The sequence below is a fragment of the Heliconius melpomene genome, chromosome 9 (genome assembly GCF_056956725.1).
Source record: "Heliconius melpomene rosina isolate 202511_hmr_F chromosome 9, ASM5695672v1, whole genome shotgun sequence".
Classification (NCBI taxonomy): domain Eukaryota; kingdom Metazoa; phylum Arthropoda; class Insecta; order Lepidoptera; family Nymphalidae; genus Heliconius; species Heliconius melpomene.
The window spans coordinates 1,026,309-1,053,469 of NC_140397.1; the positions used below are offsets into that span (position 1 = coordinate 1,026,309).

Sequence of the window (27,161 nt, forward strand, 5' to 3'; positions counted from 1 at the left end):
ATTATTTTTCTTAAAGCTCAAAGATGTAATTTTATTTATATATGCAAAATAAATAATATATAAAGCTAAACTCTTAACGTCAGATCAGGATATCGCACGGGGCATCTCTAACAATAATAATTTTCAATTTTATTTATACATAATATTCTTTTCAGTTTGAACTATAAATAATTCAGTGGACCAAAGGTCTCTCATTCATATACAAGAATTCAAATGAACGTGTGCTTACGTTTGTTGGCGTTGTCACTCCACTACGTTGCGTCGCGTAAAAGTATTGACTCTTGTATAGGATTTTAATTTATTTTTTTACATTTTTTTTAAAATATTTTAATAATTTAAAAATGTACCAAGAAACTTCAGATGTTAAATCCAAAATGGATAAAAATAGATTTGAGAATTCTATAAGTGAACTGAGGAGCAAAAGTTTTGTGACACAAACTGACTTGCTGAATTATGGTAAGTTATTTAAATTCAGATATTAATTCTGTTATAGCGTGCATCAAGGAATCAAGCGTGCGGCTGTATACGCCAGAGGCTAAAGATTCGATTCCCACTTGAGGATATGAAATATTTAATATTTTTGGTTTCCTTGCTCTGGTAATGAGACAATGCGCAGCATTTAGTTCCGCCATTCAACACACAATCCCTTCAGAATTCGTTCGTCTTGGAACAATTATAAATGTATTTCAGTTCTTAGCTAAATGGCCTTTGCCTCTCTAGACGTACCTACATATTTCGATATTTTGAGGTAGGCAGAGAGAACCTTGTGTTAGATCACTTTATCAGCATTAGCAATTAGGAAAGTATTTTCTAAATAAAAAAAACATGAGACCACTATGGCACAGTTATACATCGGTTTACTGTAAACGCGACAGCTACTGGTTCGAAACCCACTCGAAAAAATGAACTCTATTAATTTGACAAGATAAAGCACTATCCACGATCTATCCACTGCCCTACGCTCAATGATCCAAATTCGTGTTTTAGGACTAAGTTCTACCTGCCTATTTTATTATTTATAGGTGATAAAGCAAAAAACTGATAAAAAAGGGAAGTATGCCTAATGTGCAACTCGATGATATTGAATGTCATTATCAAATCAAACTGTTTACTGAGAAACTTGATATTTAAAAAAAAAATACAATAATAGCCAATGTGCGAAGCATTGTACCTAACAAAATCAGAAGTTATAGAATTGTTAAGATACTTTACTTTTACTCTTTCGTATTTTATTCTTTTTATTCATTTAGTATTAATTACATAAATATGACTTATATTCTAGCAAAGGGACCATTAGCTTAGTTGGACACCTGAACTATATTTTCAGTACGACAGATTTGGGGGAGGGCCCCATGAAAAATCAATATTGCTGATTTAATTTAAATAATAATAATAAGGAATGATCAGAATAATAAAAAATATCGAAAATTTTGCAGAAAGCGGAACTTTTTCCTTTTCCATTTCCTTCAGCTGCTTTTAAAATCTAAATATAAATTTCATCATCGAATACCACAATATAATAAAATATACATTTATTTACTTTAGTGTTTTCATATTTATTGCTATAGCGTCAACAAAAATGCATCATCTGTGAAACTTTCAACTGTCTAATTATCTTGTTTCATGAGGTACAACCTGGTGATAGACGGACAGACACACAGTGAAGTATTAGTATATCATTTAGATATGACATTCTAAGAAAAGGAAAAATAATTCAAAGAAAATTTGTTGTAATGCCCCCTCTTATATGTAATCTAAAGTTTAAATAATAGAAAAATAACTAAACAAAAGATAATTAATATAAAGCCGTAACGCAAGAATAATTAAATAATTTGTTAAAATATAATATTCTAATAAAACAAAAAAAATGTAACAACTTAAATGTTTTAAAAATTAACATTTTAATTATATTTTTTTCTATCACGTGTTTTTTTTAAATATAATTCTTGTATAACGGATTTATACAAAAATTACAATTACAACTAGCGGCCCGCGGCTTTGGATATTTTTTAAAATTTATTTAAGAAAGAAATATTAATTATTTGAGTACAATTATCTATATTTTCTGTTATGCACTAAAGAAATAATAATGTTAATCTTCTGAAAATTTATTTTCTAAATTCTTAGTTCTGATTTCAGATAAAATACGGAATAAAGAATGACTTTACTGTTGCTCCAGAGCCGATTATATTAATGGACTAACACTGAAAGATAGAGAGGCTATCTTTCAGTGTTACTCCAATAATATAATCGGTTCGGCTTCAGCAGAAATATCTTTCTGTAGATAAAAATGCTGTTTTTTTTGTGTTTTGATATCGTGTAAATAAGTAGGTAAATACACGATGTACAGACATTGATCAGTCACCATTTTATTATATGTATAGATACATGTTAGGTTCCCAAACATCTTATCTAACATCGTTCCCGGAAAACGCAGATTCTTCATCAGCGACTTCACACAGCAGTTCCCACACTTAGCATAGAGATCTTAGAATTGTAACAATTAGATATTTATTAATGAACCATCATTTTTCACATATTCTTTTAATTAATGTTTAAATTATTCGTTTAAATAAAAAAAACAACACGCAATCCGCCTCCAGAATTCGGCAGAAAGTGGGGAACGGAGTGTCTCAACACTAGGTCTGTTCTGCCTACCCTGCTATGTGTAAGATACAGCGTGAGGAAACAACAAAAACAATAAATAATAGCTAATCCATTTACCTGAGTGGGAATCAAATTAACAGCCGTCACGTTTACAGTCACATACGCCACGATGTGAAGGAACGAAAAGACGAACGAATTTTAAAATAATATTGATTACGTTTACTTATTTCTGTAGAAGGTGGTGCTGTGACAGAAGAATACCAGCGACAGTACAGACGTTCTTTAGAAGATCCTGAGGGTTTCTGGGGCGAAGTTGGTAAACATTTGGACTGGATTCGACCGTGGGACAAGGTGTTGGATGACAGCAACCCGCCATTTACTAAATGGTATGATGAAAATTGCAACGTAAAAACTTTAGTTAAGTCAGTATTAGTAGATAATGCAATAGTGTACAGCTTACATTTCCAATCGACTTAAGATATTTATTTTTGGAATTCGGTAGTTGTGCGAATGGATGGTTTAATATTATTTTATAAAAGAAATAACATTTGGCGGAGGGAATCTACCAGGTTCCCTCTGCCTACCATGCTATGAGCGGGACGCTAAAAACATATAAAAAAAGAGAAAATTATGGTCTATACTTTAATTAAATTTATGTTATAAATTTGAGATTTGTGAAGATGCTCAGAATAATTCTATAATAAACATTTTTTTTTAAATGCGCTTTACGCTGTATCCCGCACACATCAAGGTAGGCAGAGGGAAGCTAGTGATAAGAAACTCCGTTCTTCACTATAAATATGCTTAAAATAATTTTATTGTAGGTATGTTTAAAGAAATTTCGTTATAGGTGGGTAGGTGGAGAACTGTCAGTTTGCTACAACGCGGTAGACCGTCACGTGGAGAACGGTCGGGGGGACCAGGTGGCGCTGGTGTACGACTCTCCCGTAACGGACACTGTCAAAAGGATTACTTATGCTGAATTACAAGATCAGGTAAAAATCCTTTTTCAAATTTTTGATGTATTTCATTTTTTTCTATGCAAGGCCTCAAAATTTGGTTAATTTTTAACCAAGGAAGTAACCTGTTTCAAATTCTTATAAGGAAGTTAGGTTAATTAGTCATCCCCGATGTTTAAACCACATTTTAAACTAGGCATTATTTTAAATTCAAAACAAATTCAAATGTATTAATTGAATTTAAATTTATTTCGAATATTGTTTCTGGGTTTTGTAATGCTCTTATTCAATAAGTACCTACTACCTAGCCTATTACACAAACATTTACACGTTATAAAACTTATTCATTTAGTATCTACACCCAAAGCCAGTTGTGACGCAAGGGCAAGTTCTTGGTAACGAGGCAAAGTGCGACGTTAAGTTCCGCCACTCCACACGCAACCCTTCAAAGATCGATGAATACAGGGGAATGGAAGTGTCTTATTGGAAGCAGAGTGTCCTAACACTAGGTTCCCTCTGCCTACCCTGCTATGAAACTAAAGAAAAATATTAATTAGATTTTTATTGTCTAGGTATCAAGACTTGCTGGTAAGCTATCCAGCTTGGGCGTAGTCCGAGGATCCCGTGTCGTCATCTACATGCCGCTAATACCGGAAGCCGTAGTAGCCATGTTGGCTACGAACAGGATCGGTGCTGTACATTCTGTTGTTTTTGGCGGTAGGTAGAAATAGCAAACGCTGTCATTTTTATATGAATTTTCTTCTATTTGGATACTTTTTTCCGACTGCTAAGGATGGGTTATGTTTTTCGGGCGTATCTTGTATGTTTTTGTTTTAATAAATATATATTTTTAAAACGGACCAATTGTATTAACAAAGTGGCTTATTGACAGTTAGCAAACTTTACTTATTGCACGTAATTTAAAAAAAAAATACAAATCCTTACTCTATGACTTATAATGGTACGGCCAATAGCATGCCTAAAAAGAGGCTTTTTTGTAATTTTATTATTATTATAAATTAACTTTATTGTAATTTTACTTAGGATTCGCTGCAAGAGAACTAAGGACTAGAATAGAGCACGCTCAACCAACTGTCATTATAGCTGCTAGTTGCGGTGTTGAACCTAATAAAATAGTCAGGTTTGTGAAAAAAATATTTTATTATGTCTTTATTCTATGTAAAGATGAATTTTCAAACACTTTGTCTTATTTTATATTAGTTATATAAAGGTTATAAATAAAAGCTATTGGTTAAATCCGTCAAATATATATTTTTTTAATTGATTGAATTTGGACATAGTTTACACATACTTTGGTTCAAGATTTAAATAATTACTTATGTGAACCACGATATCCCAGAATAGGTAAATATAGGTAATTTAGAGAAAACTCAAATATAAAAATCTCAACCATATATTTATTTACAACATTATAAAATATACGGTACAAAATTATGATAAATATGTGTTACTACATTATCGACGGCCTTATTCAATCTTCTTCTTCAGGTTCACGCTTTAACCCGCATATATCATGGTACGCATAGGGAAGCTAGTGTTAAGGCACTCCGTTTCTCACCTTCTGCCGAATTTTCGAGATATTGCGTGTTGAATGGTGGAGCTTAACGCCGCGCTTTAGCCTTAGTACTCGAGTGTCGCGTGAGAGTCACGTTACAGTCACACACTTTCTTCTTTGTTGTTGTTTATTGTTCAATGATATTGACTATAATACACATATACTTATGACATTTTATTTAAATAACTAAAACTTTTCATCAAATCAACGGACAATGATTTCTGACCATGACTTTCAGGGTAAATGTGGTAGTTTTTGTTATTTTTTATAATTTTTAGTTGTTCTTTAATTATTGCGTTTCGAATTTCCATAGACAAGTTGTAGACGTTATTTAAATTATTGCAAAAAATATTTTAAAAATATGTATCAAGATATTAATAATAATTACAATTTTTTCGGTACTAAGTTATATTGGTAATATAAATTATTAGAATATAAGTAATAAAAAATAAAGTAAATAATTTATAAATTCGCAAGGATGTCGTTTACTGAGGAATAAAAATTTTATAATATTAGAATTATTTTTTGTACGAATAATACTGGAGTATATTTAAGTTTCTTTTTCATAAGAATAAAGGAGAAAAAATTAAAAAAAGCAATACAACTGTTTATATTCATTGTCTGCAGGTCTGTACACCTCAGCAATGTAATAATAAATCAATAATAAATTTTAAGAATTTTTTATATTTTTATTTTTATTTTTTAAAACAATTTATATTTGAAAATGTAAAATTTATTCTCTTGTATAATAAAAATATATATAGAATCAATAATAATATGTCAAAAGAAACAATTAAGACTCCATTCGTAGTACAGGGGCGCAAATTATGACTGTAAACGCGACATGATATGGGTTCGATTCCCACCAGGTCCGCTGGTGGCTAGTGTCTAAACGGTCGAATCCTGCTGTGTGCGAGATACAGCGTGATGTTACTCATATTTTATGACACTGATCGTTTTTCGATAATAAAATTTATTTTCTACTTTATTTATTTTTTAGATATAAAGATATTTTAGACGAAGCTCTTTGCCAAAGTTCGCACAAGCCACACAAATGTATAATATACCAACGACGACGTGTCCTTGAATGTACATTGGAAAAAGACAGGGACATTTGCTGGGATGAAGCTCTGAACGCTGATCCTGTGCCTTGTGTTGCAACAGAAGCCAATGAAGCCCTCTACATATTGTATACATCTGGTAAACTGGCTATTCTCTCTGTTTTATTTTTGACATTGCGTATTGGACGCCGTACTCCGTTTTGAGGGTTCCGTACATCGAAAAGGAAGAGACGGAACCCTTATAAGATCACTTTGTTGTTCGTCTGTCAAGACCTTTTATCTGGAGCTTGCTCCCCTTAGAGCACAGAAGAAAATCAAAAGATACGAGTACTTATGCATCATTTTTATTGCATTTTGTATGAAATTCCTCGAAGTTATCAAAACCTATAGGTTGGGACTTATACTTTTTATTTTTATTCATTTTCGTATTTTAGTTCTTATTTTTACAATATTATTGAAATTAATAAAAATGTAGTAATGTAAAAGTTGCTTTTATGTATATAGGTACCACCGATGCTCCTAAGGGCATCCAACGTCCTTGTGGTCATGCAGCTACACTTTGCTGGTCAATGGATGCAGTGTACGGCTTGAAAAAAGGCGTGTGGTGGGCAGCTTCAGATTTAGGATGGGTTGTTGGACATTCGTACATCTGCTATGGTCCCTTATTAGCTGGATTAACATCAATTTTATACGAGGGAAAACCTGACAGAACTCCTGATCCTGGACAGTACTTCAGGTAATGTAAAGCATATTGTTTGTTGCTTCCTAAATATTTATATGTAGGTATGCTTTTATGCAGGAAGACTTATGCATATACTGAGGTCGAGGGGCTCAAGCATGCAACTGTAACGTGACGGCTGTGTATTCGATTTCTTCTCGGGGGAATGAATTATTATTTATTGATATTTTTATTTTTTCGCTCTGGTACCAAGACAAAAGCGCCACTCATATTCATATGCTATCAACATAATATTAGTAAGCTATAAAAAAAACGTGTAAATAAATATAACAAAATGTGTAATTGCATGTTTAATACTTAATTATAAAGTATTATTTACTGATAAATAAACATTTTTATAGGATCATAGAGCAACATCGTGTAAACGCTTTGTTTACGATCCCCACCACGTTCCGTGTACTTAAGAGGACGGATCCTCTAGGAAAATACGCTCGAAGATATTGCAGTACGACGTTGAAGACTATAGTAATTGCAGGAGAACATTGTGATCAGGATACGAAGGTAAAATTGGTTATATATATTTCTTATAAGATAAGTTTTATTAAATAAGTTGCGTTCGTCACTTATTATATAAAATGTATTGTATTTTGTAAAAAAAATCAGCTTCACGCTGTATCCCGCACGCAAGCAAGGTAGGCAGAGGAAATCTAGTGTTAAGACACTCCATTCCCCACTTTCTAACGATTTCTGGAGGCATTGCGAATTCTGGAGGCGTTGAGTTCTGCCACTCTGTTTGCCTCGACACCAGAGCGAAAAAATGTCTATTAAGTTGAAATAAATGTTCTATTTTATAATTAACTTCAATATAACGTTACGTTGGCTTACTTCATTTGTTACAATTTATATACAAAATTCTAAATCTACATAATGCGGTCTAAGGTCGATGCAAATTATTCTTAGTTTCTTGTTCAGGAAATGTAGACCGTGTAAAAAGTAATGTTTGTAAATACGTTATATTCGTTATTTTTCACTTCAATTTACAAAGTCACTTTTTCCTTTTGGAAAAACTTTTTTTTCCTTTAATAGGTTTGTCTTTTTCCTAGCGACACACTTTTTGTACAAATTTTAACAATTTCTCAAGTGTCTTTATATATAATTAAATACTTTACAGCATAAATTAATATTTCTAATATTTACTTACTATGGAATGATTTTTTTTCCATTTTAATGTTAATTTCTTTACAGCACTGGGCCGAGAACATTTTTAACGTTCCAGTCCTAAATCACTGGTGGCAAACTGAGTCAGGATCCCCAATAACAGCTGCTTGCTTAGGATATGGAGTTAAAGGAGTACATCCACATTCCACTGGCTACCCTGTTCCCGGATATGATTGTAAGTTGACAAAAAATACTTGACCAAGTTTGAGGTATTTTTCTATTTTCTTTTTCTATCTTCGTATCTTTGTTGTTTTTCTTAAATAACTAAATCTATAAAATGTTCTTAAATTTCTTAAATAACCACTAGGTAAGAAATTTAAGAACAAAGCAAAAGTTTATTTTTCTCAATTTCTCAATTATAATACGGTACTTACGGGTATCTTACGGCACACAAATAATATTTGTGTTTAAATTACACGATTGCCTTATCAGGCGGACGTGCCTTACTGTGGCATAAATAAAAATTAAGGTATATTTAATTATTAACCTGTAGACTAGCCTGTTGTTTTATTTATTGATTAAAAATTTGTTACAGTGCGATCATTGAGGGACGATGGCTCAGAATGTCAGTCGGGAGAGGTAGGCCGTCTCGTTGTAAAGCTACCGCTACCACCAGGCTTCGCTTCTACTCTCTGGCAGTCTGATGAGCGCTACATGAATACATACTTCAGCACTTTCAGTGTAATGTTTTTTTTAAATAATTAATTTAGTTTTGTTTTGTGTATTAAGTATCTTTAACGTAGGTGAAGGCAGAAAGACGTAATTTTTTTATTCTCTAGTTAAAGTCTTTAAAATAAAACTCTTAAATTAAGTACTAAATATTTTTGGAAACATAATGTCTATCAGTTGATATTTCACCATTATATTGTTAAAAAAAAATTTTCAGTGCTGACCGTAAGAATAGTTTATTTTATACTTAACATTCGAAATAAATTGTTAACAGGGATACTACGATACACAAGACGTGGGCTGGATAAGTGCAGAAGGCGCTGTTTGGGTCGTGGCTAGAGCTGATGACGTCATTAACGTAGCTGGACACAGACTCTCAACATCTGCTATAGAGGATGTCGTACTGAAACACGCCAGGGTGGCCGACGCTGTAGTTGTAGGTGCACCGGATCCAACAAAAGGAGACGTACCACTATGTTTATACGTAATGAGACCGCCTCAGGATGGTTAGCATTTTGTTTTTCATAGTTTACAATAGTAACTCAATAAAGAATATATTAAAATTAACATAGAAACTTATATATACATAATAACACAGAAATATTTCAATAAATATATACCTACAAGTAAACTTTCATAAATATTCAAAGAACGTTTATTTTATATTTTGTGTATATTTCAGACGAGGAGATCGTACTTGAAAGTACCGTCACACAAGAACTGATAGCACTGGTACGCCACTTAATAGGGCCTATTGCTGCGTTTAGAAAAGCGGTTGCTGTTCCTGCTCTACCAAGGACCCGTTCAGGTAAAGCATTACGAGGTGCCATTTCAAAACTAGCGCGATCTCAACAAGTAAAACTGCCGGCTACTATAGAAGATGCCAGTGTATTCGGGGAAATAAAGATAGCTCTACAGAAATTTGGATATGCAATTGATGCGCCTGACCCTGAAATGTAAAATATAATTCATAATATAGTATAAAAAGTATGTAAAATATTTACAATATTATTATGTGTGATCATATTAAGTATATGGCATTATTGTAAATATTGTAAGGAAAGTAAATAATATAAGAAATATTTATTGTATTTCGAAACCGATTTATGCTGTAATATAATTTTAATATTTATAATGTGATTGTTTGTAGCTGATAGTTTGATAATAACTGTAACATTTATTTAAGATCAAAAAATACATAATCGTGTATAGGTATAATAAAATAATTGTGTAAGTTTTAATTTGTTGTATATTTTTTATTATAAATATATTTTTTCGTTTAAATAAAATGCTAGTTTTATTTACATACTTATATACCTATTTTATATTAAATGAAAAAAAAAAACAGTAGATAACTGTACAAGGTGCTTTAGATGTTGTGATGTTATTGAAATAAAATAAATAGAACGACTGTAAATAAACATTAAATAATATCAATAAATAAAATATATTACATTGTCATATCTTTGCTTGAGGCAGAGCGGCGCGTTGGGTTCCACCACTCAAAATGCATTTGGTGGAAAGTGGCGAGCAGAATGTCTTAACACTAGGCTAGATCTGCCTGCTACATGCGGGATACAGCGCAGAGCTAAAAAAAAAATACTTTGATATCTACGTACTCCTGTGCATAAATGCATATATTTTTACCCTTGTAATTACATTAAATAATAATTGAACAAGTATTAATTCCTTTTTATATGTTTATAATTAAATAATACTAATTTAGCAATATGAGTTACAAGGTTCGTTAATTTACAAATCTAACGATATTTTATTGTTTATCTGTTGCATAATCCATAAACAATATAAACGTCACCAAATGCCAGTGTCATCTCATCTGTCAATGTCAAATACGTAAAGTTATCATGACGCATAGTGTTACTTCCCGTATTTTAGTCATTGTTTTTCCTGTTTTGATCTTTAGCTCCAACCATTTTGAACCTGAAACTAAAATTTTGAATTAATTCTAAGTAATAATTATATATAGAAGTGTATGTTGTGTACATTAAAAGCGGATCAATAACACACCCACACCTTAACTTGTAATTTACAAACGTCAAACCGGCTTTTACTAAGGTATGATATTTTCTACGTTTCCTTAATATTGTAACTTTCACTTTGGATAAATACATTCATATAGACAGCAAAGAAATGTTAGATTCTGATCGTATTATTAATATTATATAAACACTATATTATCAATGTGGAATAAGATAATGAAATATCCAAGATAACGAATATTAGTCATATGTGAAAGTAAATAAATCTTTTGATGTATGGAAACATATCTTTTTTATACAATTTGTCATAAATTATCCTTAAGTAATCCTTTTAAAGAATATATAATTAATAAAATTTGGTCTTACTGCATCACTGTAACAGATGGGCACCATATGTGGCCAACACAAACAAGAACTGTAGAAATAGTAATAGAATAAAACAATGTCTTACAGTTCTCCATTAAGAAATTAATATATTATCTCCATGTGAATTTTCATATAATTTATTAACTTTCTGACCTATTCTAGAAGTTTTTTATTTTTGAAATACTTATAAATTCTTTATCTTTTGTTTGCGTTAACTTAGAATAGAAGAGAATAGCTTAATTTTCTTCACACAATCTTAAGATATAATTTGACAGACAGACAACAAAGTAAACCCTTATAGGATACCGTTATTTCCTTTTGAGGTACAAAACTAGCTATATGAACTTGTTTATTAATAAAAACAAAATAGTAGTATCGTTTATACATTTGTTTGATTTTAGAAAAAATATATATTCTTCCTTGAAGATAAAAATTTATTTAAAAAAATCATTATTTATATAGTAATATTATTTATATAGTTACGGCTAAAGTTAATTATTTTCTCTGCTTATTTAGATGTGGAAAGCGGCAACTGACGTCACAGCTCCTCCCCCTGTGGAAGCTGACGATTGGGAGACAGATCCTGACTTTTTGAATGATGTCACTGAGCAAGAACAGAGATGGGGACCTGGTGGACGACACGTTGAGGCTATAGAGTAAGTTAGGCTATTTTCAGATTTATACTTTATCTTGTATTTAGCAGTGTAGGGTTTGTAATCTTTTGTTTGTCTTACTTTTAAGACACTGTTATTGTCATGTTGAGTAGCAGAACCTAATGTCAAGCTTTTGCTTGTCAAATAGTGTAAAAATAATTCATTCCCCCAATTAGAAATTGAACCGACAACCATTGTGTTTACATTCAGATTGTACCTCTGCATGCCTATCTTAAACGCATAGCAGTGTAATTATACATTGAAGGCGAAACCTAGTTCCAAACATTTCCAGTCTTCATTTTGAGTTGTGGAGCTCAACTTACACGAGCAAAGAAATGAAAATAAGAAATATTTCATGTCCCCAAGTGGAAATCAAACCTACAACTGTCTCCTTTACAATCACACACTTGTGCACCACGATGGCCTTCAACCAACATATATTCAGCTTATCAATATTTGTTAAAGTTACGAAAGGTCAAATTTACCTTCCTGTTTCCCTAAAAAGTTGAATAATTTTTATAATGTAACAAAAGAGAATAATTGCAAAATACATATGTATTTGATTGTAATAGTATGAATAAACATTACTTGTTTTTGTTTATTGAATTGTGTTTATATTTAGTTTTTGTTACCTTATAGTGACCTTAAGTGTGTAAGTTTTTTTAAATTATTTACGAAGTAGATACAAAAGAAATTGCCATAAAATTTACATGGAACCATCTACCGTGTGTATTGTATCATTATTGTAACCCAGTAAAAGTTATGCGAGTTTAAACATAATTATAAGAAATATATAAATAATTATATATTTCTTTTTTAATAACTAGATTACACGTGGAATAGAGAATTTCCTCTGGTATTTTCGTTGGCTTTTGCTTGGCTTAGATAAAACAAACAAGTGTAACAATATAATACTACATAGTATTATATTTTCTTCTTTACTTCCGTTTCCCATTTTCAATCATTGCTTCAAATATTACGTGTTGCATGGCGGAAGTATGCCACCACGCGCTTTATCTTGTTACCAGAGCGAGGGTATGAAAATATCAAGTGGGAATAGAACTCACAACCGTCGCGTTTAAAGTCGCATGTTTGTATATTATTTTCCTTTCACGTTTTATCCCGCATATAGCGTGTTATTTTGCACTCCCGTCTCGTCTCTCCCTTCGACTTAGAGCAACGTTGTGTTTGATGGCGGAACTAAACGTCCCACTTTGTCCCCATCCATATGCGTATCCTGTGACATTATTGCCATTTTAAATTTGAAGAAATGAGACCTCTGTATCAATACGTAAGCAAAAAGAACGAAGATTTTATGGCACCGTTATGTTTTATTTAATTTATTTACATTAAATAAATGAAATGAATAAAACACACACTACCATTTTTTTGACAATACTTATTTACACCTTTGTATAACGTATATAAACATTGATATGGCATCGCGTACTTCACGTGTTCGGGTTCTTTAGTATTAATAAATTTCCCCGAGTATGGATTGAACCCACAATCATCGCGCTTACGCTCCGACGTTGCCCCAATACAATAATTATTTTTAGTTCATTTTCCATTGTTATGCATATTCCCCCCCCCCACCCCCCCCTTTTCTTGTTTTACACTCCATTTGTTGGACATCGAACCCACGACCTCTTTGTATGTGATATTAATATTTTTAATTTATTCACATTTATATTTATTAATAATACCTGGCCTTAGCCAAAACCAAAGTTTTTATTGAAAAATATATATGCAATCATGTTTTGTCGAATTTATTTATTCGATAAAATTGTTTTCAAAATTTAAAATATATTTTCATATATTTTTTAAATAAATCGGAAACTGATTCATACTGCGAACACAGTGAGTGCATTCACCGTTTAATATAAATATTAAAATAAAAGGAAGTTGTGTAGGTGTATCAGTGAAATGAATAAACATACATACACTTTAATTGTTGTAAATGCCTATTGTTGTATTTGTATTTTATATTGTATTTTCGTTCGAGACCGTGGTGGCGCAGTGGGACAGTTTGTGGCTGTAGACGTGATGGTTGCGGGTTCAATCTCCGTGTTCAAACGGAATTATTTTAAATTCTTTGCTCTGGTAACACAAGGTGTGACTGTAACGCGACGAATTTAATTTATATTTCCATTTCTTCGCTCTGGTGTCGAGGCTAAGCGTTCACTCAACACGCAAAACCTCCAAAATTAGTGGGAAAGTGGGGAACGGAGGGTCTTATAATATTAGGTTCCCTCTGTCTACCCTGTTGTGTGCGGGATACAGTGTGAAGCTGGTAACACAAAGTTTGGCGTTGTTTCGCCAATCAATAATGGAGAACTTTTTTCTCCATTGTCTTTCCTAATGTCAGTTCTCATAACACTAGTTTCTGATTTTTTATCTTTATCCCGCTTAAAACAGTGTAGACAGATATATGTAACCACATTTTGGCCCAGTGCTGCGCTTTATCTTGCTGCCAAGGTTAGGGAATAAAAATTATTCATTTTCCCCGAGTGGGAATCGAACCCCCAACAGTCACGTTAACGGTCGGACGCTGTGTCGCTGCGCCACGAGACCATGTGAAAATAATACATATTTTTAATCATTTAAACTTTCCTCTTTGTTTCTGTAACTCTTTAAGAAATTTTAATGAAATTGAACCCGGTATTAATCAGTATCGTCTTTGCTCATTCGCGCGTATAACGACTAAAAATGTACAGTACTTAGCCCCCTTCATTTGACAAGGTTTCTTAAGCTATTAATTTGATACCTCTATATAGGGGTACGTTTCAAATCGACTAATTTTATACCCATTTATAATCAGTTACGTTTTGTCATTCCTTCTGTCTAGACTTGTTTTTGTTCTAGACCTAGGGTTAACATTTTTTAAACAATAATATATTAATAATTATAATTATAATATTGTAAGTTTGTAGCCTTTTGGAGTTTTCCATGGAAAAAATTCGACAGTTGGTATATCAGGCAGATTTTTAAATGTTTTTTCCATTTCTTTGTATTTTTTTGGTTAGAGGTAGTGGAACAGCGTCTAACTATAAAAAAACATGGTTGTGAGTTTGATTCCCACAGGAGGAGATTATTTTAATTTCCGCGCTTTGGTAGACGAAGCACGACGTTGAGTTCTACCACTCGCAACACACGCATTCCCGTACGATATTGTGCAGTGCGTGAACGTAGAGTCTTAACACTAAACTAGTTCAATCTGCACCGTGCTATGCTGGAAAAAACGTGAAGTTAATAGGTTTATTTTTGTTTTTTTCTTTTTGTTATTTATTATATTTTGTTACAGCATGGCGAAGTTGAGGGAGGAGGTGTTTGAAGCGGATAAACAAGAGAAGAAAAAGCAGTATGAGGCGGGTCCCAAACCGTCTTTCGGGTAAGCATATAAACTGTTTTTAGTTTATTCAGTTAATTATAAGAATTGTTAAAAAATGTGACTGCCAACGTAACGGTTATGGTTTCGAATCTAATGATCGAATATAGGGGGATGAAATATATAATATTTTCATATTCTCGCTCCGCTTTTCTGTCGAAATTTTGGCGGAAAGTGGGGAACGGAGTGTTTCAACGAGGTTCCCAACGCAGAGCTTAAATTTAAAAAATTAAATGCTTAAATTAAATATAATAACTTTCGTAGTTATGGCGGTAAATTCGGCGTGCAACAAGACAGGATGGACAAGTCGGCGGTCGGCCATGACTATGTGGGGAAAACGGAGAAGCATGTCTCTCAAAAAGATTATGCGCAAGGTAAAGGTTGTGTACTTGTATTGAAAAAAATAATAATACTTTATTTTTTTTAAAAAAGTTTGAAATTATAAAAGTTCGATTCCCACTCGAAGGAATAAATATTTAATATTTTTATTTCCAATATTTGGTAACGAGGCAAAGCTCAGCGCTGAGTTCTGCCACTCAACTCGCAGTGCCTCTAGAAGTCGGCGGAAAGGAGGGAACCTGGTGGGGAACGGAGTGTCGTAAAACTAGGTTTTTTATGTCTACAGTCACAACTCACAGGCTTGTGATCCTGCGCCATGACTGGCCCCTAATAATTATAGTTTGCCTAAGAAGTTAATACAATATTATTTCAAGGTTTTGGTGGTAAATTCGGTGTGCAAAGCGACAGAATGGATGCGAGCGCAGTGGGGCATGACTATGTAGGGAAAGTGGAGAAACACGCCTCTCAGTCGGACTATGCTAAAGGTTTTGGAGGAAAGTTTGGCGTACAGACTGACAGAGTTGATAAGGTTTGTTTATTTATTTCACTTTCATAGTTTCACTTTAACTTATCGTACTTATATTTATAAATATTTAGTGAAAAGTTATACGTAGACAAAAGGAAACCTTAGTGATTAGTCAGTGTTTGTTCTTAATTTATAATTAAAATATGTCCTTAAAATACATATTTTATAATCGTTTGTTCTATATTATGTCCTTTAAAGAGTGCAGCTGGTTGGGAACATAAGGAACAAGTAGAGAAACATCCATCCCAAAAAGACTATTCGGTGGGTTTCGGAGGTAAGTTCGGTGTGCAGACGGACAGACAGGACGCGTCGGCCGCGGGCTGGGACCACCACGAGGCAGCTGAATCACATAACTCACAGAAAGGTATGGGCGTTGGGATTTTCTTTTTTTTACGCTGTATCCCGCTTTCAGCAGGGTAGGCAGAATAATGGAACCATACATTTTTAAATAAATAGTCCATTGCGTCATAATTTGTTTTAAAAATTTTGCAGAAAGAGAGATTTGAACTCATACAGACGTATGTCCGCCCAAACGCTCTGACCACTAAGACATACGTTTTCTATAAAAATATCTTCTCAAAACTTTTATACCCATTTTCAATCAAAACTTGAACTTTTTTCTATCATTTTTTATATATTTTTTCCAGACTACGCAATAGGTTTTGGAGGTAAATACGGTGTGCAAACGGACAGACAAGACGCGTCTGCCGTAGGTTGGGACCATCAAGAGAAAACACCAGCTCACGGGAGTCAAGTTGATCATAAGAAGGTGGGTTCCTTTTGTGTAATATTGAGTTTAGTGGTATTTTTTTTAACAGAGTATAAAGTCGTTGCTATATAAATATGGTATAGGCGGTTGTGATTGAGCAATAATTTTGTAGGCATCAATTTAGTATTTAAATTAAATATTTACAATATATTCGATATTACTATTATATTTTTAACATTTCGTCGTATACAAAAAAAATATAGTTTCTATTTTTAATATATTTTTTAATTGTAGCTTACTGTTCGAAGATTCGATTTTCACTTGGAAGACAAGGAAATAAAACTATTATTTCCTTGTTCTGGTAACAACATAAAGCGCAGCGATGAGTTTTGTCACCCACATGCAATGTCTTAAAAATTTTGGGCTGCATGGGAAACGGAGTGTCCTTTTTTCTTGACACCAGAGCAAACAAATGAATAAATTATGTATTCATTTCCTATAGTTGCAACCAAAACTACAATCACAGAATTTTAGTATATATGTTTTTTTCTAAATAATTTGAATTTCTCCGTCAACAGGGTTTCGGAGGTAAATTCGGTGTCCAAACAGACAGAGTGGACAAATGTGCCCATAGATTCGACGAAGTGGAGAAAGTGGGCACCAACTACACTAAACAGAGACCGGACATTGGCGGCGCTAAACCCAGCTCTATTAGAGCTAAGTTTGAAAACATGGCGAAAGAGAAAGAACAGGTTAGAAATATTAATTATATATGTTTGGAATAATAGTAAAAGACCGTAGCGCTCCGTTCTCTCTGACCACCCCGCTAGGGATAAAGCGTGAAGCTAAGTTAAGTTAAGTTGTTCGAAAAAATTGAACAATAATTGTTTTATTGAATTGACTTTAGTTCTTAATATGTAGATTATTGTCTTTAAAGTGATAATTTTAGAACACGGAAGTAAGTCAGGTTGATAAATAAATAGTGGTAATAGTTCAAGAGGGCGAAGCCGTGAGCAGTTCGCTGATGATATAACATATTTTAGTTATAATAATATATTAATGTTTTGGTCACAGGAAGCCTTGCAGTCTGTACAGAGGATACGACAAGAGAGACAACAGTTGGACAAAAATTTATCTGAAAAGGTAATAGTAAAATGTAGTTGGATCAGTAGCCTAATAAAAAAAAATTATAAATAGTGTTTTTAATACTTAATATATTTTATTTAAATTGCTACATAACTTTTATTAAAATTATATAAATATAAATTGAATTTTATCTTTCACAGGAAAAAGAGCGTGTATCAAAAGACAAAGATGAACCCCAAACACAAACCGAACAAAGCACAAATATAAACACAAGCATAAACACACAGAACACAGAAACAAACACAAACATCCAAGCAGACACAAAAGTGAACACAAAAACCGAAGAGAAAGCAGATATAGTGACGTCAGTGGAGACACAGAAAGAAGAACAAAAGGTTATTTTACCCGATGTCACTTTAGTTGGAGAACCGGATGTTAAAGATGAAAAGGAAGAGGTAGTTGTTATTTTTTAAAGTTTTTAAAATGTTCCACATTTTGGAAAGATATAGGGTATAAAAGTTTGGAGCGGCTTTGGTGGTGCAGTGGTGCACAAGCTTGTAAACGCGACTGTTGTGGGTACAATTTGCTGGTTACCAAATAGGCTTTGTATCGTTATCAAAGTGAGGAAATGTAAATATTTTATTCCCCTGAATGCACCTCATGGTTATTGCCGCTTTCGCGCTACGCCATGACGGCTTCAAAACCATCCAGGATATAGTATTATCGATACTATATCCTCGAAGGTCCTCCTCCTCCTTCTCTTTTTTGTATTTTAAAATGTGAAATTTCATTAATATTCTAATTGTAACTCAGGTGACCCGCCAACCCACAATAGTGGTATCACCAGTGGGTTGGGAAAGTGAAATGGCGGAAACAGACGCCGACGACGAGGACGGATATACGGCGCGCGCTCTCTACGACTACCAGGCGAACGCGCCTGATGAAATATCCTTCGATCCTGACGACGTTATCACTAATATTGTCATGGTGAGTGTTTGGGGTCAAGGGTCAAGGTTTTGGGGTCGCTTATATCGGGGATTTTAAGGGTTAGGAGTTATAGGGATGAGTGTGAAGCGTGTGAGTGAGTTTTGTATTACTACCAGCTGAATGGACCGGATGAGATATCCTTCGACTCCGATGATGTCCTGACTAATTTTGTTATGGTAAGTGTGTGAGTGGGATTTTGATGGAAGTCAAGATTTTGGAGCTTTCAAGGGTTAAGAGTTCCAGAGGTTGGTGAAAAGCTGAAATTGGCTTTGTATGATTTCAATCGAATGAACCCGACGGATATTCATCATCCCCGAAGATGTCACTACTGAGCGAGGGTAGGCGTGAATAAGGAAACATCTGATTTTCGAGCTCTTCATTAATTATTGTATTTTACTATATTTACGAATATTTTAATGTGATTTATATGCTTGTGAAGTAAATAAACCTGCCGCTAGTGTTATCCTACTATAAATTCCCTGTGAATTATTGTGTATTTTCTTTTAATAAGTCACGTCATACAATGGACGCACTCAAGGAGTCTATAACTGCTATGACTGAAATGTTTGATGCTAGAATGCACGAGTTCCAACAAGATTTGAACAAATCTGCTTCTCCAACCACAATTACATCGTTGGCAACTGATTTTAATTCGTTCAAAAAATTTATCCACACCGCACTGACTACGTTGCAAAAACAGGTGGAACTCTTGGCGCGGAATGTTGACCGTATCGAGATGTCCAGAAGATGCAAAATGCTCCTCTTCCATGGGGTCGAAGAAAAAAAAACGGAAATGATTAACAACCTCGTTACTAATTTAGTAGTGAAAAATCTGGACGTGGCCGATTTTACCTCCTCAGACATTAAAACCGCGTATCGGTTGGGTCGTGCGCTTGGAAATAAACCCAGACCAATAGTAGTTAAATTCTCTAATGCGCATGTGCGCCATAGTGTCTGGCTTTCGAAAACTAAATTGAAAGGTTCAGGTATCACTGTTTCTGAATACCTGACGAAAAATCGTCACGACGTTTTCATGCTAGCAAGACAACGTTTTGGTGTAGGGAAGTGTTGGACGCGGGATGGTTCCATCAACGTAATTGCCCCCAATGGATTGCGTTATCGTGTTGAGTGCATGTCTGAACTTCAAAGTATACCCGTCGCTCCATCAAGGTCACCTCCACCACCTCCACCAGTCGTGCCGGACACTGTTGCAGCTCCAATGTGCCCCAATAATAAAATAGCAGTCCAAAGATGTAAGCGAGTGGTGAAGAAGTAACTGTTTATTGAACTGTTATATTATTGTGTTTATTTATTTGTTGTTGTATTTTCACTGTTCTTTTATTTATATTTTTAAGTTACATGGGCCTAGTTATTTAAGATTGTCTAAGTTTATGATTTGTGTCTTTGTTTTCTAATTTTTTTCTCTTTTTTCTCTTTCTGTTACTTTATTTTTGTACTTTATACTTATTTCTTTTATTTCTCATATCAAGCGTTTTGTTACACTACATTAAGATCTGTCATTGTTTTAAGTGACATATAACGCTTAAGAAAGTATTAATAATGTATGACAGAATTTAATAGGCTTCTATAGCATTATATAGCTGACTTTTGTCTCATATTTTATTTAATTATTGTAATGGTTTAAAGAATTTTAACTTTCTTTTTTTTCTTTTTGTTTTTTTTTTCTTATTAGTGTTTATTTATTTATTTTATTTTACTTTTTTTTCTTTTGTAATTCTGTCGTTAGTTTTTAATTGTACTTGTTTTTTTTTTCTTTCTGTCATACATTGTTTTTATTTATTTATTTTTAATTATTTATTAATTAAGTATTTTTTTTTTTATATATAGGTTTCGTTCTTATTAATCATATTTCTTTGTGTTCATGGTACCACTGAATTGTTTATATTGTTTTTATTTAATTTTAACTTTTTTTTTATTTGTTTTATTTTTATTTTTCTCTCTTTTGGTTTCTCTTTGCAACTAGCGGGTGGCTTAGCAAATTTAGTAGCTAAAACGGGTTATCGTTATACTTTTTACATCAGTATTTTTTTATCATTATTATTATAATTTTTTATCATATTTTTTATTTTATTCACATTTTTGTTATTTATTATTATTTATTTATTTATTTTATTTAACTTATTTATTATTAATATATTTTTTTTATATTTATAATGGCAATCAACAGTAATACTTCCAATGATTCTTTCCTTTCCTTTTCGGCTATTTCTGTTGAATTGAGCAGTAATGACAGCTTTCTTAGTATCCCCACGCTAAGTGAAACATTAGATTCAAATTTCTCAGACGTACTGAAAAATTTTAATATTCATTTGAACGCACAAAGTATTCCTGCACACTTCCCAGATTTCTTATCTTCTTTCAATAATAATAATGTACATGCTATTTTAGTGTCAGAGACATGGTTAAAACCATGCCTCCCTTCGGCTTCTTATTTACTACCTGGGTTTCATTTGATCCGTAACGATCGTATATGCCGAGTAGGAGGTGGCGTTGCCATTTATCTACGCACACACATTCCTTATAGCTTAGTAGACTTTTCCAAAAGTGACCCAAGCTTTGGACCTGAACATCTTCTTATTGAAGTCTGCTTTACTCATACTAAGATTCTTCTTGGTATTTACTATAATCCTAACCTTGCGGTCGATTACTTTTTATCATTTGAAACCCTGTTAGAAAACTATAAACCTTCCTACGATCACGCTATTATAATGGGCGACTTTAATACTTGTATGTTGAAGATAAATCATCGTTCGTCCCGCTTAAAATCTATAGTTGATGGTGCTAACTTACATCTACTCCCCCTATCCGCCACTCATAACTTCCCTAACTGCGTCCCCTCATTACTTGATCTTATGATTGTTTCTTCTATTGACCATGTTGAAAAACATGGCCAATATCCTGCCTTAGCATTCTCTTACCATGATCTCATATATTTATCTTATAAAATTAGGCCCACTAAAGCTAAATCAAGAATACTTCTGCAACGTAATTTTGGTGGTATGGATTTAAATTGCTTGCGTGAGGACGCGGCTGCAATCGATTGATCGAGTGTACTAATCTGTACTGAAGCTGATGATCAGTTGGCTCTTTTCAATTCGCACATAATAAAATTATATGATCAGCATGCTCCATTGCGTCCCGTACGAATAAAACATTATGCTGCTCCTTGGCTAACAGACAAAATTAAAAAGCTTTAACACAAAAAGAATACTGCAAAAATGAAACTCAAAGAAAATCCTAATGATATCAATCGGCAAAAGTACAACAAAGCTCGCAATCGCTGTAATATGATGTGTAGAGATAACCAACGACGCCATGAACTTAATAGACATTTCTCTTCTTCCTTTGTTATTAATAACGCAACAAAATTATCTACTATTAACCATCTCAATGCTTTATCCACTCCTTGTGTTCCTAGTTTTTTCTTTAGTTTATTTGCAGAAAGTGATGTTAAGAAGACAATTTTAGCCACTAAATCTGATGCTGTTGGTGCTGACGGCATTAGTCGGAAAATGATCAGTCCCATCCTCGATATTTTATTACCTGTGATTACATATATATTTAATCATTCTATATCATCTAAGCAATTTCCTTCAATATGGAAAGATGCACAAATAATTCCTTTACTCAAAAAACCTAATCCTGTTGATTTCTCTGATTACCGTCCTATTTCTATTCTTCCTTTCCTATCCAAAGTCCTTGAGCGCTTAATTCAGACCCAACTCACTCAGTTCCTTTACCAACATAACCTTATGAACCCTTTGCAATCCGGTTTCCGTCCTGGTCATAGTACAACAACGGCATTAGTAAAAATTACTGATGACATTCGTTCTGGCATGGAAAGGCAACAAGTCACAGTCTTGGCGTTGCTGGACTTCAGCAATGCCTTTGGCTCCGTTGGCTTTGATATCATGCTGGCTACCTTAAAGTCACTTAACATATCTCCTGATGCAATTAACTGGCTTCGTGAATACCTGTACGGACGCCGGCAACGTTTGCGAATACAAGATTCGTACTCTGATTGGTCTCCTGTCGTTGCTGGTGTTCCGCAGGGTGGCGTGTTGTCTCCTTTGCTATTTTCTATGTTTATAAATACTATTTCTGGTACTATTTCTTCTCTCTACCATTTATATGCAGACGATTTGCAGATATACAATCAAGCTAAAATATCTGACTTACCTACTGCAATCAAGGACATTAACAAAAGCTTGGAGAGTATATCTTCTTGGAGTAAGTCATTTGGTCTGCATCTTAACTCAAAAAAAACTCAACTGATTTTAATTGGTAGTGCAAAACTTATTTCAAAAATAGATGTATCGACTGTACCACCAGTACTTATTAATAATGATATTATACCATTCAGCAAAACTGTAAAAGTTCTTGGTATCACTCTGGATAATAATATGTCTTGGGATTCACAGGTAAGTGAGGTTAGCAGAGAGATATTTGCATCCTTAGGTTCTCTTAGACGTTTGCGTAATTTTCTTCCTATACTTACTAAGATTTCGTTAGCAAATACTCTCCTTCTACCGATTCTCGATTATGCTGACACTTGCTATCTTGACTTAAGAGAGGAGCAATTAAATAAACTTGAGCGTATTCAAAATTTATGTATTCGGTTCATATTTGGCCTTCGCAAATTTGATCACATCTGTGATTTCCGTAAAAAACTCAAGTGGCTCCCTATCCGCCTTCGCAGGAATACTCACATCCTTCATCTCCTTTACTGTATTCTGTTCAATCCAATTCCCCCTCCTTACCTTAAAGAACGTTTTGAGTTTTTGGGCGAGACACATTCTCGCTCTCTTCGCTCTGGACGTAATCTTACCCTCAAAATACCTTCTCACACTTCTTCCTTCTACAGCAGTTCATTTACTGTAACTGTGTGTATATTGTGGAACGCCCTTCCTTTAGATGTCAGAAATGCCAAAACATTTCTAACTTTCAAAGTTACACTTCATGTCACTTTAAGATTTAGGTTCTTTTCCTTTTTTTTTTTTTTTCTGCCATTACACATTTTATTCTTACCATTTAGTTCTTATCTTTATCTATGTATGTATGTAGTAGTTATATATATATTTATTTATATGTATGTATATTGATACGGCTATATGTATTTATGTATGCTTTGTATGTTATGTATGGTAAATATATTCTTATTTATTTTATACCTTTAATTATATATATATATATATATATATATTTTTGCACCTTACCCATATGTTAATTTGCTATTTCCTCTGCTTTAAGGTTGCCTGGCAGAAATTGCTATTAAGCAATAAGGCCGCCTATTGTACATTTATATAATTTTATTGTATTTTTTTGTGTCTTTTCCTGGGTGTACAATAAAGAGTTATTGTTATTATTATTATTACTACTATTGTTACGATGAGTTTTTGGGAGTCACAGTTAGTCATGGTATAAGTGAAGTCAAAGGAAGGTTGTAGTTTAGAACTTTTTGAAATATATACTAATATTATTAAATACAATGGTGAAAACTGTATTTAAATCAGTTATGCCGTTTAGATTAATCATATAACATTAAATGTTGTTAATCAATAAATGATCCCAATAAAACTTTTTCTCATATTACTAAATAAGATTTGAGCCTACAACACTTACTATAATAAAGTTTTGTTTACAGATCGACGAGGGCTGGTGGCAGGGCTTGTGCAAGGGCGCCTATGGACTGTTCCCAGCTAACTATGTACAGTTACAAGATAAATGAATTTACGTTTAATTATAACTATTTAGTTAGTTATATTAATTTTTATTATGTATATGACTTATACATTCGTATTTTTTTTGTTGCGTTCAGTTTTTATAAAAAAATAATGTATTGGTATTCGTTTATTCATTCATTTGTTCATTTTCATTTGGAGAATTTACTAGGTAATGGTTATAGTTTCAGTAGAATTTATATTTTAGAAATATTCTTTAAATCATCGAATTAACGAATGTTTATATTAAAATATAAACACTACTAAATATCTCTAAATAATGAGAAACAAAAATCAGAATGTATGCTTTTGATACATCCTTGTATATGATTTGAATGAGTGAATAGTGTTAGATGTATGAAAACTTTTTAAAAGCGCAAAATAAGTATTAAATAAATGAATAGAAATGTTAATATAATTAATTATTTTGGATTGCATTCGTTCAATATGTTAAATGAAAAAAAATGTATGGTATTTTAAATCACAAGAATGATAAGAGAAATTGAGTTGGCGAAATTATTAAATTAATATTATCTTTCATTCCACTCTCTGGTAGACACAAAGGCGACCTTGAGTTTAGCCACTCAAGACGCAATCTTTTAAAAATTGTGCGGAAAGTGGGGAATGGATGGTCTTAACATTAGGTTCCCGCTTCCTACCCCGCTTGCTACGTGTGGGATGTGGGATGTGGGATTTTCATATATGTAGAGATTTAGTAAATATTTTTATATCCACTATTTTAATGATTGTTGTGGACTATGAAGAATTTTATTTTTTTGTGAAAACATTCCAAGGTTGAATGAAAGAACGATTAAAATTATTAAGTATATAGTTGGCTTACTTGATTAAATAAATTAGTGAATGAATTAGAGATCTAAGTACATTGGTTGTTGGTTCGAATCCGTTATAAATGTTTGAATAGCTAGGCTTAGACAAAGTATAGTCTCTTAATACAAGTGGAGAATGCAAGTCTTATTACTGCAGCCTCACAAAAATTAAAAAAAAAAAGATTGTTGTTATGAATTTCTAAATCATAAGTAATTGTTGTGAATGACTGTCTAAATAAACAGCTTATTTTTAATTAAAAAAAATGAATGCAATCCAGAATTATAGTATATGTACTATATTCTCTATGGTGTTTTTAATATGTTAATAACTTCTCTTTTTTTGAAGATTTAACGGCACCATCGAACATAATAGTTGTGGTTTCAAAATCCATTAAGGGGAATACTCATAATAGAATGGTATGAAGATATTTCATGATATGAATTGATATTTAACTATTGCCCTAAGTGGAATCGAACACACAACAAAAGTGATGATCACTTTATATTATTTTTTTTTAGATTCATATCATAGAGAATATAAGCAAAGAATTTAATAAATATTTTGTAATTTGTTTATAATATTATATTGTAATTATTTAATTAGTAATTATAAATTTATATAGAAATTATAATGTTTGACGAATAGGAATTGTATTGACATTATTATGGGAATTTAGGAATTGTATAGTTTAGGCTCTATTAAGTTTTTTCTATGATTTTTTTCTTTCAGAACACCAAATATGTAGCTTAGACACTTTCTCTTACATCTGTAAAGTAAACACAAATTATTTTAGTTTTTTTATGTATATTTTTTAGATAATTGCTTTTTTTTTTGTTTTTGCATTTTTTTTACTTGTAACTTTACTAAATTACTTTTTTAATACTGAATTGAGAAATAAATAAAGTGACTAAATAACATTTTTTTTCAATTAAACAATGACAATACTACAATTTATAAACTTTTATAATATAATGAAACTGTATCCTTATTTTACTTAATTATTTCTAAGATTTTTTTTTGTAAAATGTAATTTTAATCTTGTAATAATATTGATACATAATTTTTTACATCTTTTCGATTAAAGGAGGCAAGTGTAGGTTTAATTTCAGGATAGTTCATAATTTTAGGGAAGAATCTTCTGAGCTACGCTATAATGGCGCAATGAGATAGCGTCTGATTGTAAACGCAATGTTATGGGTTCTATACGTACTCGGGGCAATAAACAATTGTCATTTGCTGGTTTTGGTAAACAGAATGCGGTGTTGGGTACCGCCACTTGACACGCATTATTTTACTTACGAGACAGTCGAGAACGGCGTGTCTAGACACCCTGGATAAGACATTGCGTTCAACACGTACTGCCCAATTTTCGAGACATTGCATTTTGAATGACGGAAGTCAGCGTCGCGATTTGTCTTGTTATCAGAGCGATTAAATGAAAATAATTCGTTCCCTCTAGAGAGAATCGAATCTACTACAGTCGTGTTTACAGTTAGAAGGGCTATTTAAGATTATTAGAAGTATTTAAGATATGTAAAGCGAATTTGACGGAACATATTAAATGTAACCTCAGTATAAGGAATTACGAATATTATATTACGTATTGCCTAATTATAAGAAGTATTCGAACAAATATTTTATTAAAACAGTTAATGTTTTAACATTTTATATATTATGTAATTAATAAAATGTTGTAAGTTTTGTATGTGTTTTTCTTCTATTTTATAACATTTTAGTGTTAAAAGTTTGAAGAGTAGCTCGAATATAAT

The 27,161-nt window shown here is 32.7% G+C and overlaps 2 protein-coding genes and 1 long non-coding RNA gene across 3 annotated transcripts; 2 read left to right on the forward strand and 1 right to left on the reverse strand.

The window, feature by feature from the left end:
• Nucleotides 1-246: 246 nt before the first annotated feature.
• On the forward strand, nucleotides 247-9,971 carry LOC146536106 (acyl-CoA synthetase short-chain family member 3, mitochondrial). Its single transcript, XM_085190054.1, has 12 exons — nucleotides 247-456; nucleotides 2,843-2,993; nucleotides 3,458-3,602; nucleotides 4,139-4,283; nucleotides 4,611-4,707; nucleotides 6,143-6,342; nucleotides 6,708-6,939; nucleotides 7,284-7,443; nucleotides 8,128-8,275; nucleotides 8,636-8,781; nucleotides 9,044-9,275; nucleotides 9,452-9,971. Exons 1-12 carry the CDS (start codon nucleotides 342-344, stop codon nucleotides 9,727-9,729), a joined length of 2,049 nt encoding a protein of 682 aa, XP_085046180.1. The 5' UTR covers nucleotides 247-341; the 3' UTR covers nucleotides 9,730-9,971.
• On the reverse strand, nucleotides 9,579-10,724 carry LOC146536107 (uncharacterized). The gene is made up of 3 exons (XR_014878247.1): nucleotides 10,586-10,724; nucleotides 10,224-10,357; nucleotides 9,579-9,718 (listed from the first exon to the last, which is right to left on the reverse strand). It is a non-coding gene; the product is annotated as an uncharacterized LOC146536107 (long non-coding RNA).
• On the forward strand, nucleotides 10,614-27,093 carry Cortactin (cortactin). The gene is made up of 12 exons (XM_085190055.1): nucleotides 10,614-10,845; nucleotides 11,652-11,791; nucleotides 15,093-15,179; nucleotides 15,441-15,550; nucleotides 15,890-16,044; nucleotides 16,240-16,405; nucleotides 16,689-16,810; nucleotides 17,329-17,502; nucleotides 17,825-17,893; nucleotides 18,037-18,291; nucleotides 18,650-18,823; nucleotides 24,489-27,093. Exons 2-12 carry the CDS (start codon nucleotides 11,652-11,654, stop codon nucleotides 24,570-24,572), a joined length of 1,536 nt encoding a protein of 511 aa, XP_085046181.1. The 5' UTR covers nucleotides 10,614-10,845; the 3' UTR covers nucleotides 24,573-27,093.
• The last annotated feature ends 68 nt before the right edge of the window (nucleotides 27,094-27,161 follow it).